This window comes from Macaca mulatta, chromosome 1, assembly GCF_049350105.2.
Source record: "Macaca mulatta isolate MMU2019108-1 chromosome 1, T2T-MMU8v2.0, whole genome shotgun sequence".
In the NCBI taxonomy this organism is placed as follows: domain Eukaryota; kingdom Metazoa; phylum Chordata; class Mammalia; order Primates; family Cercopithecidae; genus Macaca; species Macaca mulatta.
Genome location: NC_133406.1, coordinates 169,196,702 through 169,216,145, shown reverse-complemented (window position 1 = coordinate 169,216,145; position 19,444 = coordinate 169,196,702). Strand labels below are relative to the sequence as shown.

The following is a 19,444-nucleotide window of genomic DNA, read 5'->3' as shown; positions in this document are numbered from 1 at the left end:
AAAGACTTGTTGAATGGCTTTGCCCAAAGTGCCGATAGTGTATGGGCAATAAAGTCTAGGTTGAGGTGGTCTCAGATGGAGATGAGGAACTTGTTGGGAACTGGAGTAAGGGTGACTCTTGCTATGTTTTAGCAAAGAGATGGGTGGCATTTTGCCCCTGCCCTAGAGATTTGTAGAACCTTAAACTTGAGAAAGATGATTTAGGGTACCTGGCAGAAAAAATTTCTAAGCAGCAAAGCATTCAAGGGGTGACTTGGGGTGCTGTTAAAGGCATTCAGTTTTATAAGGGAAGCAGAGCATAAGTTTGGAAAAATTGCAGCTAGACAATGAGAGAGTAAAGAAAATTCCATTTTCTGAGGAGAAATCCAAGCTGGCCGCAGAAATTGCATAATTAATGAGAAGCTGAATGTTAATCCTAAACAAGGAGGAAAATGTCTCCAGGGCATGTCAGAGGTTTTCACAGCAGCCCCTCCTATCACAGGCCCAGAGGCTTAGGAGGAAAAAGTGGTTTGGGAGACTAGGCCCAGAGTCCCTATGCTATGTGCAGTCTAGTGACCTGGTGCCCTGTGTCCCAGCTGCTTTAGCCATGGCTGAAAGGGACCAACATTGAACTCAGGCCATGGCTTCAGAGGGTGCAAGCCCAAAGCCTTGGCAGCTTCCATGTGGTGTTGAGCCTACCTGTGCACAGAAATAAAGAATTGGGTTTTAGGAACCTCCGCCTAGATTACAGAAGATGTATGGAAACGCCTGGGTGCCCAGGCAGAAGTTTGTTCTGGGGTGGGTCACTCATGGAGAACCTCTGCTAGGGCAGTGCAAAAGAGAAATGTGGAGTTGCATGTCGTGGAGGTTGCATTAGAAGAAAAATTTATTTTTCTCATTATCCTTCCAGGTTACTTGGCTGAAGCCCTGTAAATTGGACTGATGAAAGACAAATTAATGAGAGAATTAATTATAATAAAATAAAAATGTATTCTACATACATTTTATATATCATGGGAGTCTTCATAAGGAAATACTCAAAGAAACTGTTAAATCTGAGTGTTTTTATATTATGTTTGATGAAGAATGAATGGTTTTGAAAAATGTGGTATGACAAAAATGTATATACTAAGCATAGCCAATATAATTTGAATGTTCTCTCCAACTCTCAAGTTGAGATGTTATCCCAGTGTTGGAGGTGGGGCCTGTTGGGAGGTGTTTTGATCATGGCAATGGGTTCCTCATGAATGGCACGGGCCATCTCCTTGGTGAAAAGTGAGCTCTTGTTCTGAGTTTACATGAGATATGGTTGCTTAAAAGTATGTGGTACCTCCCTCCTACTCTTTCTCTCACTTTCTCCTGCTTTCACCATGTGACATGCTTGCTTTCCTCATGTAGTGTGTCTGCCCCCACTTTGCCTTCTGCCATGATTGCAAGCTTCCTGAGCCCTTTCTAAAAGCTGAGCTGATGCCAACACATGCTTCCTATAAAGCCTGCAGAACTGCAAGCCAATAAAAACCCCATTTTCTACAAATTACCCAGTTTCAGATATTTCTTTACAACAATGCAAGACTGACCAGATACAGATAATTGGTACCAAGGAGAGGGGTGCATTGCTGTAAAGATACCTGAAAATGTGGAAGTAACTTTGGTAGTCATACTGGGCAGATGTTGGAAGCGTTTAGAGGGCTAAGAAGAAGACACGAAGACAGGCAAAGTTTGGAAATTTTTAGAGACTGGTTAAGTGGTTGTGACCAAAATGTTGAGAGTGATATGATAGTGAAGGCCAGGTTAATGAGGTCTCAAATATAAATGTGGAAATTATTGGAAACTGGAGCAAAGTCACAAGTGTTATGCCTTAGCAAAGAACTTGGCTGCAATTTGCCCCTGTCCTAGGGCTCATGGGAAGTTAGAACTTAAGAGTGATTATTTAGGGTATCTGGTAGAATTTCTAAGCAGCAAAGTGTTCAAGAAGTCATCTGGCTGCTTCTAACAACCTATGCTCAGATGTTGGAGCAAAAAAACCTTCAAGTTGGAACTTACATTTAAAAGGGAGTGGAATATAAAAGTTTGTAAATTTTGCAGCCTGATTGTGTGGCAGAGAAAGAAAAGCCTTTCTGGGAGAGAAATAAAAGCAACTGCTTACCATAGATATTTGCATAACTAAAGGGAGCCAAGTACTACTATCCAAGACAATGAGAAAAAGACCTTGAAGGCTACCATGGTAACCCATGGTAGCCCCTCCCATCATATCCCTGGAGGCTTAAGAGGGAAGAATAGTTTTGTGGGTCTGGCCCAGGGTCCTGCTCCCCTGTACAGCCTTGGGACACTGCTCCCCACATCCAGTCTACTTTAGCTTCAGCCTCAGCTCAGAGGATCCCAGGTATAGCTTGGGCCACAGCGTTAGAAGGTGCAAACCATAAACCTTGACAGTCTCCTTGTTGTGTTAAGCCTGTGGGCACACACAAGATACAAGAGTGAATAAGACTTGGCACCCTCTGCCAAAATTTCACAGGATTTGTGGAAAAGCCTGGATGCCCAGGTAGAAGCCTGCTGCAGGGGTGGAGCCACCAGAGAGAACTTCCATTAGGGCAGGGCTTAAGGATAAGAGAGGTCCCACTGAGATTCCTCACAGTGGAGCTGTGAGAAGGGGGCTATTACCCTCCCCACTGTGGCACTACCTAGTGAAGCTGGGAGAAAAAGGTCACTGCCCTCCAGACCCAAGAGAATGGTAGTCCCACCAGCAGCTTGTACCCTGCACCTGGAAAAGCTCTCAACAACCTGGGAGAGCAACCTTTGGGGCTGAACCCTGCAAAGCTACAAGGGTGGAACTGACAAGGCCTTCAGAACCACCCCTTGTATCATTGTGACCTGACTATGGGACATGGAGTCACAGGGGATTATTTTGGAGCTTGAAGATTTAGTGATTGCCCTGCTGGATTTTGAACTTGCAACAGGTCCATAGCCCTTTTCTTTTGGCTAATTTCTCTTTTGTGGAATGAAAATGTTTACCCAATGCTTATTTGCCAATTTTATCTTGAAAACAACTAATTTATTTTTGATTTTGCAAGCTTATAGATGGAAGGGACTTACCTTGTTTCAGATGAGACTTTGGAATTTGGACTTTTGAGTTAACGCTGAAATGAGTTAAGGCTTTGAGGGACTGCTGAGAATGGATGATTGTATTTTAAAATATGGGAAGGGCATGAGATTTCAGAAGCTGGGGTAGAGTGATGTTGTTTGAATATCCCCTCCAAATATCACATTGAGAAGTAACACCTAGTGTTGGAGGTGGAACTTGGTGGGGGGTTGTTTTGATCATGGGGAGGGATCTCTTAAGAATGGCTTCAGCCATTTCCTGATGGTAAGTGAGCTCTTGCTCTGAGTTCACATGAGGTCCAGTCATTTAAAAGTGTGTGGCATTTCCCTCCTACTCTTTCTATCTTGCTTGCTCCTGCTTTCACCATGTGATGTATCTGCTTTTGTCATGTGATGTGCCTGCTCCCACCTTGCCTTCTGCCATGATTGTAAGCTTCCTGAGGCCTCCCTAGAAGCTGAGCTGATGCCAGAACTTGCTTCCTGTAATGCCTGCAGAACCATCAGCTAATAAAACCCCTTTTCTTTATAAATTACCCATGTTCATGTATTTCTTTATAACAATGCAAGAATAGCCTAATACAGTAGTAAACTGGGGGAAACTTACCGAGGCCTATTTGTTCAGATTCCTTTAGGCTTTTCCTGTCTTTAGAGATAAGGATGTGCCTTTCCTCTGATCATAGAGAAGGCACTTCTCATAAGAGGGTCTCATGATCCCAGGAAAAGTGGGAGGACAGAGAGTCTTGCCAGCACCTACCACTTCGCAATGTATTCAGCTTAAAATCATTATGCCAAGGTGCCATATCATGAAGTAGTGTGAATCCCATCAACGTGGTGTCCTTACCTGTTTCTGTGGCATGACTTTAGCTGCACAGGGGAGCCTACTGGCTGCATTTCCTATCTTGGTACCATCCTAATATTGAAGTTTTCCATCATTCAGAAGTCTCTCTTTCTTGAGAGCCATTCAAGAAGCTTCCAATAAATTCTTTTTTTTTCAACTTGGCCAATCTTTCTGTTTTATGAATCCAGAACTGATAGAGTATGTTATGTGAGAATACACTGATATTACAGATTTATGAAAAATCAAGAACCCTTAAAATGAAGTTTTAGTTTTATCTATTTTTGAAAACATTTTAAAATTTTTCTGGAGGCTCAAGTTAAAAGTGTTACATTTTCAAGACTTTTTGGATTTTTTTCTTTTTTTTTAAATGTCACCCAAAGCTTGTAACTAACAATTACAGAAGATCTCAATCTTTATTTTTACTGTGCATGTTTAGAAAATGGTAACCTAATCAAATTCAGATTTTATTATTATTTTATTAAACAATTTCAGCAATTGACTAGGAGAATTCATTTTTAATATCAAAGTCACAGAGAAATGGAAGTTTTAACTTTTTCATTGCATTCTGTGATGCAATGGAATGTTGTATTTTCCTGAGAAAAGAGTATAATATACTATTGTAGAAATTTAATTTTATATGAACAATAATGAAAGTTTTAAAGAAACAGGAGGAATGACAACTTGGAAGACGTAGGATAACAGCCTTTATTCATATCACTAATTGTAATATGTATTTACTAATTGTAAATGTGGAAACCGAAGCCCCATTCCAGAGAAGACATTGTTTTTTATGATAGATCCAGGCAACAGGAAACACACATGCACACACACACCCATACACACAAAAGAAGCCTTTCTTAGGAGAAAATATACATTAATCTCTCTCTTTCTTTCCCTTCCTCTTTCTCTTCTTTTCCCCTCTGTTTCTTTTCTTCTTCCTTTTCCTTTCTCACTTTCAGTTTAAAAGTGAAATCAGCTTCCCAGAGAAAGGATTAGAGAAATGGGTGCCTTTTTCTTCAGTTTGGTGATGGTGTTCTAAACGTCCAGATTAACTCTACCAGATAATTCTTTTTAGGCAGCTCTTTGGAGGCCACCTAAATCACATTTTATTGTCAAATAAGTGGATGGATTAATGAATGAATGAATGCCACATGAACATTTCAGGTTATCTGAGAAACGTTAAGATCAACCACTTTTCAGTGTAAATTAAATCTGATTTTTAAAATTTCCAAAATCAACAAATAACAGGTGGTTCTTGAAATGATACTAGCCTGAGAATGTGCCTCAACATAAAAATCGAAACCATTTGATATTGTTTGGCCGTGTCCCCATACAATCTCATTTTGATTTCCCACGTATTGTGGGAGGGACTTGGTGGGGGGTAATTGAACCATGGGGGCAGATCTTTCCCATGCTGTTCTCATGATAGTGAATAAGTCTCATTAGATCTGATCGTTTTATAGGGGGAATTTTCCTTCACAAGCTCTCTTCTTTTCTCTGCTGCTATATGAGATGTGCCTTTCACCTTCCACCATGATTGTGAGGCCTCCCCAGCCACGTGGAACTGTAAGTCTGATAAATCTCTTTCTTTTGTAAATTGCCCAGGCTCAGCTATGTCTTTATCAGCACTGTGAAAACTGACTAATATAGCAAATTTGTATCAGGAGTGGACTGCTGCTGAAAAGATAGCTGAAAATGTGGAAGTGACTTTGGAATTGGGTAACAGTCAGGGGTTGGAACAGTTTGGAGGGTTCAGAAGAAGACAGGAAAATGTGGGAAAGTTTGGAGCTTCCTAGAGACTTGTTGAATGATTTTGACCAAAATGCTAATGATATGGACAATAAAATCCAGACTGAGGTGGTCTCAGATGGAAACGAATAACTTGTTGGGAACTGGAGCAAAGGTGACTCATGTTACGTTTTAGCAAAGAGATGGGTGGCATTTTGCCCTTGCCCTAGAGCTGTGTGGAACTTTGAAGTTGAGAGAGGTGATTTAGGGTATTTGGTGGAAGAAATTTCTAAGCAGCAAAGCATTCAACAGGTGGGTGACTTGGGTGCTGTTAAAGGCATTCAGTGTTTTGTTTTGTTTTGTTTTGTTTTTGAGACAGAATCTCACTTTGTCACTCAGGCAGGAGTGCAGTGGCAGGATCTCAGCTCACTGCAACCTCTGCCTCCTGGGTTCAAGCAATTTTCCTGTCTCAGTTTCCCAAGTAGTGGAGATTACAGTCATGTGCCACCATGCTTTGCTAATTTTTATACTTTTAGTATAGATGGGGTTTTATCATGTTGGCCAGGCTGGTCTCAAATTCCTGACCTCAGGTGATCGGCCTGTCTCAGACTCCCAAAGTGCTGAGATTACAGGCATGAGCCACTGCACCAGGCTGGAATTCAGTTTTAAAAGGGAAACATAGTATAAAAGTTTGGAAAATTTACAGACTGAAAATGTGATAGAAAAGAAAATCCCATTTTCTGAGGAGAAATTCAAGCTGGCTGCAGAAATTTGCATAAGTAATGAGGAGCTGAATGTCACCAAGACAGCGGGGAATATGTCTCCGGGGCACATCAGAGACCTTTGCAGCAGCACCTGCCACCACAGGCCCCTAGGTTTAGGAGGAAAAAATGGTTTTGTGGACCTGGCCCAGGGTCAATCTGCTGTGTACAGTCTAGGAACTTGGTGCTCTGCCTCCCAGTTGCTCCTGGTATGATTAAAAAAAAAGCCAAGGTACAGCTTGGGCTGTTGCTTCAGACAGTGGAAGCCCCAAGCCTTGGCAGTTTCCACATGGTGTTGAGCCTGTGGGTCCACGGAAGTCAAAAATTGAGGCTTGGAAACCACCACCTAAATTTCAGAGAATGTATGGAAATGCCTAGATGCCCAGGATGAAGTTTGCTGCAGGGGTGGGGCCCTCATGGAGAACCTCTTCTAGGGCAGTGCAGAAGGAATATGTGGAGTGGAGCCCCCACACAGAATCCCTACTAGGGCACCACCTAGTGGAGCTGTGAGAAGAGGGCCACTGTCCTCCAGATCCCAGAATCATAGATCCATAAACAGCTTGCACCATGCACCTGGAAAAGGCACAGACACTCAATGCCAGCTGGTGAAAGCATCCAGGAGGAGGGCTATACCCTGGAAAGCTGCAGAGGTGGAGCTGCCTAAGGCCATGGGAGTCCACCTCTTGCATCAGCATGACCTGGATGTGAGACATGGAGTCAAAGGAGATCATTTTGGAGCTTTAAAACTTGACTGCCCCTGTAGCCCCTTTGTTTTGGTCAATTTCTTCCATTTGGAGTGGCTATATTTACCCAATGCCTGTACTTCCATTGCATCTAGGAAGTAACTAACTTGCTTTTGATTTTACAGGCTGCTCATAGGCGGAAGAGACTTGCCTTGACTCAGATGAGACTTTAGACTGTGGACTTTTGAGTTAGTGCTGAAATGTGTTCAGACTTTGAGGGACTGTTGGGAAGGCATGATTGCTTTTGAAATGTGAGGACATGAGATTTGGGAAGGACCAGGGGTGGAATGATATGGTTTGGCTGTGTTCCTACCCAGATCTCATTTGGAATTCCCACAGATTATAGGAGGGACTTGGTGGGAGGTAACTGAATCATGGTGGCAGGTCTTTCCCAGGTCGTTCTTGTGATAGTGAATGGGTCTCATGAGATCTGATGGTTTTATAAGGGGGAGATTATCTGCACAAGCTCTCTTCTCTTACCTGCTGCCATGTGAGACGTGTCTTTCACCCTCCACTGTGATTGTGAGGCTTCCCCAGCCACATGGAACTATAGGTCCAAAAAAACCTCTTTCTTTTGTAAATTGCCCAGTCTTGGGTAAGTCTTTTTCAGCAGTGTGAAAACTAATATACCATTATACAAGTTCTTATGTTACCTGATGAAAGAGAGCTAAATGTCTATCATAAAACCATAAAAACTTTGTTAATACATTTTGAAACCTGAATAATGAGAGAATAGGAATTCTGAACACACATACTAGTTTATCTATAAATTAGAAATATATGTTTCCAGGAAAAAAAATGCTTATTCGAAATTAGAAAAAAACAAAACCCAGTCTTTCTCCTTGTCAACATTTAAAGTTATTAGACAGTAAGACATTCCAAAGCATAATTTAGTTGTTTATCAACAAGAAAAATGTATTACAAGACATTAATTTTATTCCAAATTTTTTAAAAATCTGCTTTTCTCCATGTCAGTATTTAAAGCAGGTGCCATCTTCTGATTAATTAAATCACAAGATGTTCCTTATGCTAACGTCTTAGCAAATAAAACTTAAACAGAAACTGTTAGTTGCACTGTTGTCATTTCTTCTTCTACTTTAAAAAAATTATTCAGAACACCACATGGCCAGCTTGCAAGCTTATTTTCCAGATCACTGATAGCAATGCAATTTTGTATTTGTGTGTGAGTATGTGTTTTGTTTTGAAAAAGACATCAGCTTGAAGCAGTTTCAAATCTCTGGCAATGATTTCTTAAGGAGTATGTCAAAAATGAGCTATTGAACACATTTTTGCCAGGTCACTTGCCAAGTACTTGCTAGGGAGATGTCAAGTTTCAGGGCAACCATAATCCACATTTATGAAACTACTTAGAAAACGATGTGAGAGTTCTGTGGATCTTGCTAAGTATTTTTAGAACAATCAAGAGAATTTTGTTCCTTAGTTTTAGCATATTATAGTCCTCAACGAATATTTTACAAATTTTTTTTCTCAGATATGGTCCCCAAATTTTCTTGAGAAATTCATGTGCTTGAATACTTGTTTAAGCACAATTCAGAACTGCAGGAGGTCTAAGTCTGCAGTGGCTTAATGTAAAGTTAACTTTTTTTTGAATGTAAAAAGGTCAAAATTAATGAAGAAACTGGCAAATTCAAAGTTCCACCAAGGAATAGCCCAGTGCCTTTAGCAATCCATTTGAAATGAAGGAGGGAAACCACTCTCTTTAACATTTTCAAGTTTTGAAAGTCTAATGAACCATGCTACCTCCTGCAGTTTCTACCAAACCAAGATGTGTGCTAGGACTGGGCTCATTAGCATTAAGTAGAAGCAGAACACTCAGGTCTGGCTATAGCTTCTTGTAATGTTTTCATCATTATAGTATTTGGTTGACAAAATACTGCTATCTCAACCGTTACTTCATTTTTCTTACTGTTTTTGATGTAAAATTCCTGTTATACCATGAATTAAATGTTCCTGAGAGAAAAAAAAAAAGACTTTTTCTGTTAATTCTTTTTAACAAGTGCCCAAAATATATTATTTTTTCAACAACGTGGATTCTCGAAGTAAGGTAGTTCTTGTGACTGTTTACTTTCTCTTTCATATGTCCCAGACTATTGGATTATGGTTTGTGAGATAAGGAAGAAAAGGAGTAATGAAAACATAGATTATTAGATATATAGGTAACTTGGGTTTTTTTTTTTTGAGTCATTAAAGTAGGAATTACATTATCAAAGCTCAAAATGTTAGCAATGAATTTAATTCAATGGCTTTAAAATTTTTTACATCTCGTCTGGGTGCGGTGGCTCACGCCTGTAATTCCAGCACTTTGGGAGGCCAAGGCAGGTGGATCACTTGAGGTTAGGAGTTCTAGACCAGTCTGGCCAAAATGGTGAAACCCTGCCTCTACTAAAAATACGAAACTTGGCAGGGTGTGGTGGCACGTGCCTGTAATCCCAGCTACTGGGGAGGCTGATGCAGGAGAATTGCTTGAACCCAGGAGGTGGAAGTTGCAGTGAGCCGAGATCAAGCCACTGTACTCCAGCCTGGGCAACCGAGCAAAACTCTGTCTAAAAAAGAAAAAAAAATTATGTCCCTTCATTGCAGAGAATAATTTTTGCTGAAATGAAAAACCACTAATTATTTGGGACACACCTTTTCAGGTTACTAGATTCTGATTCTTTTGGAGCCTCTGTATTTTTCATTATATTTGAACTCTTTTTCAAGCTGTAAATAAATAATACTAAAGCAAAATATTTCTGGTCTACAGATATGGGAATAAATTCTGAGGGATAAAGATTCCATTGAATTCTCCTCCTCACTCTGGAAGCCAGTTTTGCCTCCATGAGTACATTAATTTCAAGGTTTTTGATCTATAAATGTGTATGTTCCTTAAATTATCCTTTTATCTGGTTGTAATATCCTATCAGGTCCTTCATTAATGAATTAACATATTCATTTCATAAGTGTATGAAAATCACACTTTTTATGTTTTTTAAACTAAGTGGTGATATCCATAGGATTTGTATTATGTTCATATTTTGAAAACAAAATACAAATGTATTTCTTAGGTTGCATATAATTTAATTTCTAGAATTAGAATCTTTCTCTTGCTCTACTGTCCCAGCACAAACAGATGTTCATGTTAGTGTTTCAATATAAATGGGCTCAAACAACATCTCTCAGATTAGAATCAGTATTCTGTTGTGATTTTTTAAAAAAAGTGTGTATGTATTTTGATCTCCATTTCCCCAAAAATTCTGTTGATTGCAGATGTCTGAAGAATAGTCTTAGTGGATTATCCCAAACTTGACACATCTTTTGCAAAATGCTATACAAAAAGAAGATATATGTGATTATGACAAGATTCTCCACTTGGTGTGACTGATCTAATACAACCCAAGGCTGTGTGTCCAAAGGTAACTGCATTGTGAGTTTCACATTTCCAAAGTTTTAGGTGATATGTACAATCTGATTAGACTTTAAATCTCATATCCTCTGCAGGTATTGGAAAATACAAGGATGTCATAAATATGTATATTTATATTTAAAATGTGCTTACATTTATATAAATATATAAATAAAAATATACAAATAGTTGTTTATAAAGCTAACAATGTGATTATATGCTTTTCTTTTTCCTAGGTAGTGTGGGACTAGAAACAAATTTGTAATATTTTGCATTGCATATTTGGCTGAGATCTGCCACTTAGTTGAAGTATAATCTTCAGCAAGTGACTCAAAATTTCTGAATCTTGTTTTCATCATCAATATGTGACAATAATATTTTCTCCTTTAAATATTTGAAAGTGTTGAGAAAACCATAATAGTAACACTTGCAAAAATGCTCCATTGTAAAATGCAAGGTAGAGGTAGTTGTGAGCCTTTGGGCGAAACTATAGTTGCCACAGTTGTCTCTGAGATGAAGTACTTTTCTTAGACTGAAGGAAATCCCTGGGAGAGATTGGTCTAGCCTTTGGATGACTGTGGGTAGAGCTTCTGAGGAGAAGAATGAAATGTATTCCTCTTTTCCTTCTCTCTAGGAATACTGGAAAGCATTTATTTGTTTGCTAAATTGCTCTCTTTCCACCAGTGATATCAACTCTTAAATACTTTTTAGTAAGTTTGGAATTACTAGAAAAACAGTGAATGTAAAAGTGAAGGTGTATGCGTCTTGGAAAGTTCAGAGGGAGTACATTGACTGATGTTTGGATCAAATTCCTCTAACTTGAATGAGTTACCTTGGAAAATTATCTCTACAAATTCTTACTTACATTTCTGACTGTCAGGTTAAAGTGAATAATTATTTTCTGCATACCTAGATGTGATTTGGAAGCATCTGTATTTTGCTCTATTCTGTTGAGAGGGAAACTAGCTCTGTTTCATGTGCTGGTTTTCTGTGTCTGATACTTGATGTTTCTGTTGCTGTGATGTAATTTATTCAAGATAGATATGATAGATGTTGAAAAGGGAAGAAGTAATGAAGCTGTGGGGGAAATCAGACATTTATTAAAACGTTTCCCATTTTTTTGTGGAGGGAGGGCTTTGGTGTATCTGGGTTTCTCAGAATAGCAATGATACCTATATTTCAAAATATCTTATAAAACCAAGCATGAATCTTTTTTATGGTTTGTTGTTTTATCTACCACATTGTTCTCATTTATTCAGTTGACTATCATAGAGGAACAGATATGGGAAAGAGGGCTTAAAGAATTCATTTGGCATGAGATCTCATTTGTGTATTACGGTTCGGTATTTACAAACTAAAGGTGTTCAGTCAAATAACATGTTTTACTTGGAAACCAAGGTATTTTTAAGGAAATTGCATCTGAATGCCTTCAGGTGCCCATTGTTTCATACCCAGCTGTCTTAAGAAATTACACTCTGCCTTGCTCTTACAAGCATTTGAGTTTTCAGTTGTTTAGCCTGTAAGATCATCAGAATTTTATCATCAGTCTCTGTTGCTAACTCTGCTGTATTTCACCTGGTAAAGATTCTAAATAATTAATAATAAAATGTTTCCAGAAAACTTATTTTTAGTTTAGATGTAGTTCAGCTCATCAAACCTTTTAGGAATCAGCAACAGCAAGAAAGAAAATAGCGTGGAGTCCTTTGAAACGGTAGCATCTAAAAATTTTACCCTGTACTGCTTTAGAGTAAGCAGAAAGATGAATGTAATACAGGAAGTAAAGAGAATAGCAGAAATATCTTCAAATTATTATTTCTTCCTTCTTTCTCTTAAACTAATAGAGTTTTAAAATGAGTCAAATACATATTTTAATTGATAAACTGAGTTTATATTCACCTATTGGAAACAGTACAACATATTTTACATCAGGTTATGAAATATGGATGTTTTACTAAAAGACAGGAAGAGCTTTTTCCAGTCTTTAAAGTAAATACATATTCAAAGAATCTTAAGGCATACCATTTATTCATATTCATATCTATTGAAATACTGTACATCCACATACTTCAATAAATAGTTAAAAACCTGACCTCTTTTTAAATCATTTCTGGATTTCAAAAAACAATTTTTATTGAAAAGATTAAATAGGTAACTTTTGGCTGTGTCACAAAGCTAAGCACAATGGATAAATTAACAATTATTCAGTAAATTTGATCATTGTAGATGAATGACTTTGATAATTTAGTTTTTCAGAGTATTTTGACTTCAAACATAGGGGTATTTATATATATATATGTGTGTGTGTATATATATATATATATGTTTGGGTTTTTTTTGCCCTGAATTGTCTGGGTAATTTTCTCAGTTCTCCAGTCTACTTTCTAGATATAGCTTAAACATTATGATGAAGCATTAATTTTTCAGTTAAGTCATAAACCCCCCAAAAGCGGCTTTACATTTGAAATTCTCTCTCTCAAATCTCTTAGTGTCTCAAAAACACTCACATTACTATAACTTGGGCAAACTTTTTATTATATAATTGCTGCATAATAGGAACTCAATGGTATAATAGGACTTACGTTTCAAATGTGCTCATTGTAAAACATAATTACACCACTTGCAGTTAAACTAAGAATGCAAATGTGTAAGTTAACTACCCTAACACTCTGATTCTTCCTTCCCTCTCATCCTTTCTTTCTCCCTGCCTTCTTCCCTTCCTTCCTTCATGCCTTCCACCCTTCCTTTTTTCCTCTTTACTGCCTTTCCTTTTCATTCTTTTTCTTTTCTCTCCATTCTCATTTTTAAACTGCTACTTATTTTTCTTTCTCCCTTCTTTAAAAAAATAGGGGCAACAAAAGGAGTCCCACAAATGGAACCTGTAGAAAATATAATCCTGAAATGAACAGCTAACAAAACTTGTTATAGATTAAAAGATAAATCAATTTATAAAACTGCTATTCTGAAATTGCAACAATCTTGTACAGTCAGGACTGATAAAATGGAGTAATCAGACATTTTATATGTCCATAAATGTAAAATCATCTACTTGAACATTATATGCAATACATTCACACAATAAAGCAAATACTGTAGCCTTATTTGACAATATTGAACTCATAAATACTCATGATTTCACTCTGTCCGAGGGCCTAAGGACTAGGAATGCTGCTGTGATACAGAAAAACATAGTGAATACCTCCTCTATTTAAAAATGTCACTCAAGAAAGTCTCTTCTAACATAAAGGCAAATACATATAGCTACTGAGCTATGACTGTACTTCTGTCACATTCTATGGTAAAAACACCAGACTCCACAAATTCGGAATCATGACAACACTTTGAACTAATTATTTGGTTCATCCATAGTTTATACCTCAATTTACCTACAAACCTTACAAAGAGGAGGTATTTTAATTCTAGGAAAGCGGTCACTGAATAATACGCATTCTTGATCTGTTTCTTTCTCCCAAACAATGGTAGTGATGGTTAACATTTTCTGTGGTAGCACCACTATTTCTAGTAAGTAGATTATTATGGAGTGTGCCACTTTAAAGCTGCAATACAAAATAATATTTTGTAGTTTATTCACCAATTCCACAAAGAATATTTTTTAAAAGCAAATAAATAATAAAGTTAAATGCCATATTTGTTCTAAAAACTCTTTTTTAATGTATCAATCAAAATAATGTCATACATTTATTATAGTTAGTAGATTTACTAGCTTTATGCCTTATCATTACGATTTTGTGGAAAGAGTATACTATGTCCCCTCATTTAAGATTCATTTTTCTAATTAAAATTGATTTATGGTGTACTTTGGGACTAAGTTTAACTTGAAGAAAAAAAAAATCACAGTTTTTAAGCCATCCCTGCTAGGGCAACATACTAGATATCTCAAATATGTATAACCACTGCAAAATTTCTTGTCTCTAATTTTATTGTAGGATCTTTGTTGTTATGACTTAGAAAAGGGGACTATTTGTAGAAATCTAGGTGTACTGAAATTGGTAACTTCATCAAACCCGTAAAATGGCTTTCAAGGTGATGGTCTTTCTTTAGTAAAGAGTGAAACCATCAAACTATTCCTGCAATTTAATGTTTCGAGTAACAGCATTTTCCTTCAAAATGTAGTTTTCATTATTTATAGTAGAAATAATTTAACATTCACAATATTTTGATAATTAGTATATCTTAAGATATTCTCATCATTGGTGTTTTGTCTTTATTTGATCACATCTTACATATATCATGTAAGAAAAAATAAGGGATGGTCTTTTTTGGTTTTACTTGTTTGAGCTGAAATGGCTATATAGAAAGATTTTATTGAAGAATTACCTATTTTAGAGATTGGTCTGCTACATACCAATATAGAATGTCTGTTATAATATATTTTGGAACTTTTAAAATATGTAACATGCATTCCAGACTATCAACCGAGTGATATTTTCAGATGGAAAATATGCAAAATGCTCCTGTCCACAGGAGCACTGCCTCTGTCATACTAACTTAGCTGCCACAAAACAAAATTAATGATGAGTGCTTACCAACTCATGTAGTATTAGGTGATAGGACTTTGTGCCCTTTCTGACAAATCATCTTAAAATTTTTGGCTTGGAATAGTGGAAGGAAAAGATGCTGTATTGCTAGGCAATCCTTTGAGTGGACTGTGCTGTCTTTTTAAAGGAAATGGTTTCCCACGGTGGATCTAACATTTAGCTACAACTAAAGAAATCATATGGTATATTTATTATACTGTTATTAAATTGTTTCTCATCACAAGAACTGAGTTAGTGTGGGGCAAAATTCACAAACCCCACTGTCAGTGCAGGAAGAGATTTTTACAGTCCAATAGCTCCTTCCTTCATTACTTAGAGATAGTGTATGGTTTAACTATCATTCTGGTTTATTTTGCTTTCAAATTGTAAGATTTAGCAAAACATTTTATATTAGTTGGAGACAAAGAGAAAAATATTATTTTATGAAGGCACACCCATGCTGAACTTACAGGAAAGAGAAGCAGAGCTGCACAGCCAGTTATATTACAAGGCTCATTCCTGAAACCTGAATATCATGCGAGCAGAAAAATCTAGATATGTGTTATATTTTGAAGAAATAATCTGAAGGCAATATTATTTGCTTTTTTATCAAAAACGAAAAAATGCATCTTTGTAAATGTGGATTGACTCTTATTGAAACAGGGAACTGAATGCTTGTATTGCAGCCTTAAAGAATCACATATTCACTGCAATATTCGTTTTTGTAAACTACAGCCTGCAACCTAGCAGACCATGACTGAATGCTTTTGAAAAGTTGTAGATTACAAACATGAAATCACAATTAATATCCTCTAAAAGTAATTTCAGAGCTTTCACATCTTAAAAAAAGGACAATGTGTACTGCTTCACAAGGTAATGTAGCTAATCAAAAAAGAGTAGAATTAAAGTATTTACATAATGAGCAATTCTACAGAAGGCGATCATCCCCATGTAAGCACTGCTGATTATATCCCACGCTGCTTTTAACAAACTGTACCAGATTGGATCCAGCCATCAGCACTTTCAGAGAATCCTTAAAAGCCTTTTATGGGTCTTTAAATTTATTGTAGAATGGCATTCTTCAGGTAGAATATGCTGGTGAAAGAGGACAGTGTCAACACAAGGTACCAGCAGGAGAAAAGAACATCAGCGTTCCCGGTAATTCCATACTGGGCTGTACTTGGAGCTGGAAAGAAATGGAAAAGATTAAATCAGAATGTAATTTGTGTCTTCCAAGATCTTGACAATAATCGAAAGGTAGCCGGGTGCATTGGGGAAAGCACTGACATTGGAGTCAGACAGACTTAAGTTCATATCTGATTCTGCTATATGACAATGTGTGGGCTATGTGGCTAACTTCTCAGAGCTTCAGTTTTCTCAGGGCAAAATGAAAATAATAGAAATAATAGAATCCACCTCACAGGGCTGTGGTGAGAATTGGCGATGAAGCACATACAGCATATTACATCAACTAAACACATGCTAAGTACTCAAAAGCTACTAACATTATTATTCCTCTTATACATACTGTAAATATTTGTATTAGTGGACAATATTCATTCATGCGTGTATATGTAGCTGTGTTTTATTAGCTAAATACTGTACTAAATGCTAGAAAAACAAGAATATTGTCCCTTCCAAGGTCTTTTTTTTTTGGTGAGAAAAGATCTTCAAACAATTATAATACAATTCTGGGAATATTAGAGTTGCATGTGCATATCGCAGTAGCACAGACAAATTGTGCTTTTAAATATGCTGGGCAAGGGAGATTTCAAATACAGTTTTACCAAAGGAGACTATCATGTGGGTAGACGAAACAACATATTCAAAGGCATAAGAAAAGGACAGAGCAAGGTGTATCATGTAGAATGTAAAGGTAGATTTAGTCTTGCTGGACCATGAAGTTTGAGGCCTGAAGTGGAGGGAATTGAAACTAGACCTCTAGACAGGTAGAATGACCTCTACTGTAATGAAAAAGGGACTAGGTTTTTATACTGAAAGATATTTTGAAGAATTTGGAGAGTTGAATGTGTGACTACATTTACACATCAGAAAGATTACAGTCTTGTATATGGGGATGTTCACACGGTACTTGGCTAACAGTTATGTTGAATTTTCACTGAATACCTGAAGATTCATCACGTTTGGGATATTGTTGGAGTGTTCTGAAGGGGTACCACTTTGTTTATGAAAGGATAGTTGCCTACTTTTATGTAAATTATATTGTGTTCCAGAAATTAAATGTTACAACCGTGTTTGGACTTGTTTGAGACTATTCTCATTTACCATCATAATAATAATAGCAATAACAAGAAACCCACCAGCATATTTTAACCACCTTTTCTTAATGAAACCTGGATTTCAAGCACTATTTCCTAGTAGAAATTGAATAATGTAGCAAAGAAATTGACTACTTCATTTCTAAATTTATAACTCAAATCCAGGAGCAGGTTTAGTCACACTGAGTTTGAATTACCAGAGATAGTTTTAATGAAACTTTCACAAATGACTATATTACTCTGTAACAAGAAGAATAAATTGTGTTGTTTACACTTCCAAGAAATTAAAGGGGATGAAAGATACATTGGTCCCTGCAGTGGGAAGTTTCCTTGACAATGCAATTATTGATTCCAGGTGAGTGGGATTTGAGCACTGAGACTACTATTTTTTAATAAACAGAGAGCAAAATTAACGATTTAATGCATGTATATAATTACAAATGAGTTTTTTTTTTAAATAAAAAGATGAAGAAAGTAAGCCTATTGTTGAACAGACAGCTTTTCAATTTCTGATACATACAAAGTCTAATTTAAAGCTACGGAACTCCTTATTTTCCCTTTTTCAAGACCTAGAAAAATATTTTAAAAATATAAATAAATCTTTATTTAGTATATGACCTTCTCAATAATAGTTATGCTAGAATTGTTTTTCAAGAAAGTTGAGTGTAATAAAACTTGCATAATGGTAAAAGACCAATAATATGTAAAGCATATAAATGGTTTCATAAATAAGAAATAAAATTTAAAAGCTAAGCATAAAAAGCAAAGGTGAATTATTTTTGTTATGACAAATTAAGTAGTAACATTAAATGGGTAGATTATCAAGGCCCCTCAAAACTCCTTATCCATCCTTTAAAATGCATTTTTGGGCAATCGTTCCTGGATCCCCTCTCCTTCTCCAACAAACTGAGCTGACTACCCCTTTTGTGTCATGAGACCATGAAATATATATGTTATGTAACATCACACTGCATTGCAAATATTTGTTTACATATTCATTTCTTCCAACAGATTTAAACTCTTCTAGGTCATGTCTTATTCATCTTTGTGTTTCCAGACATAAAATCTGGCAAAGTGTGGTATATAGTGGATGCTCAAGAAATGTCCAAGTAAATGACTCAATCAAATGAATGGGTCATAATCAAAATGAGTATTTCTATCCTACAAAATGGAATCTCTTCTGTAGCAAGCCACATGATTATAGGCTAGAAAATGTACTATAGTAACATTCATTCGTTCATTCATTCATTCATTCATTCATTCAGCAAGTTTTAATTGAACTAGGTACCAAGCACTCTCCTAAGTGCTGGCAATGCAGCACCTAATAAGATAGGTATGATCCTTTTATTACTTAATTCTGCCTTCCCCAATGTAGTTGTATCTTCTTTCACTCAGCCTCCTATTGTCTTAAACATAACAAAGATATTACCAATAGCATATTTTAAATTTATTACTTTACAATTAAAATAGCATACATTTTTTTTCACTGATGCCACAAATGTATATACTTTTTTTTGTTTGTGAATATAATACTTATATCAGTCCTGAAATAAACTAGAAACTGGGGGATGAATTATTAGCTTGCAGTTGTTACAGGCAATAGACTGTGGAGCAAACGTGAATAATCAGTAGACCAAAACACAAAGATCTAAGTTAGTCACCATAATGTGAGATCAGATACCTAATATCAAGTTCTATGTCATCAATCATACTCTTTAACTATCTACTGAATATCTATTATGTTCATGGGGTTGAATTAAGCCTCCCATAGGCAAAGATGAATAAAACCCAATCCTCTCTTTCAGGAAGAGCTTATTCTAGTTGGGGATATAAATAAATAGGTAAATATAGAACATTAGGGTATATGGAACTTGAAGGATAATATACAAACTTGGGAGGACTCCCTAGGGGGTCATGGCAGGTAAGTAATCTAGGCAACAGTTACAAATACAATTATTTTTTACAAAATGCAATGATATACATACGTTAGTACACACATATCTCATTTTTAAAATGGCTCTATAACATTCCATTGTTGGGGCATGCCATTGTTATGCAACCTTATTCCCATTAGCCGGT

General features: G+C 36.7%; 1 protein-coding gene and 1 long non-coding RNA gene across 3 annotated transcripts in view; one reads left to right on the top strand and one right to left on the bottom strand.

Moving 5' to 3' along the window:
- Window positions 1-19,444, top strand: part of LOC144332850 (uncharacterized) — a 123,267-nt gene that overhangs the window by 25,615 nt on the left and 78,208 nt on the right. Inside the window, exon 2 of one of the 2 annotated variants that reach the window (XR_013401041.1) lies at window positions 10,416-10,561. This is a non-coding gene — a long non-coding RNA (uncharacterized LOC144332850). Of the gene's footprint in view, window positions 1-4,270; window positions 10,562-19,444 lie in introns of those variants that run through there. The other variant, XR_013401040.1, reaches the window with a different exon arrangement.
- The window catches only part of NEGR1 (neuronal growth regulator 1), an 885,521-nt gene continuing 879,444 nt past the window's right edge, over window positions 13,368-19,444 (bottom strand). Inside the window, 1 exon segment of the mRNA NM_001261637.1 lies at window positions 13,368-16,272. Coding sequence (NP_001248566.1) covers window positions 16,148-16,272 — 125 coding nt within the window. The 3' untranslated portion in view covers window positions 13,368-16,147.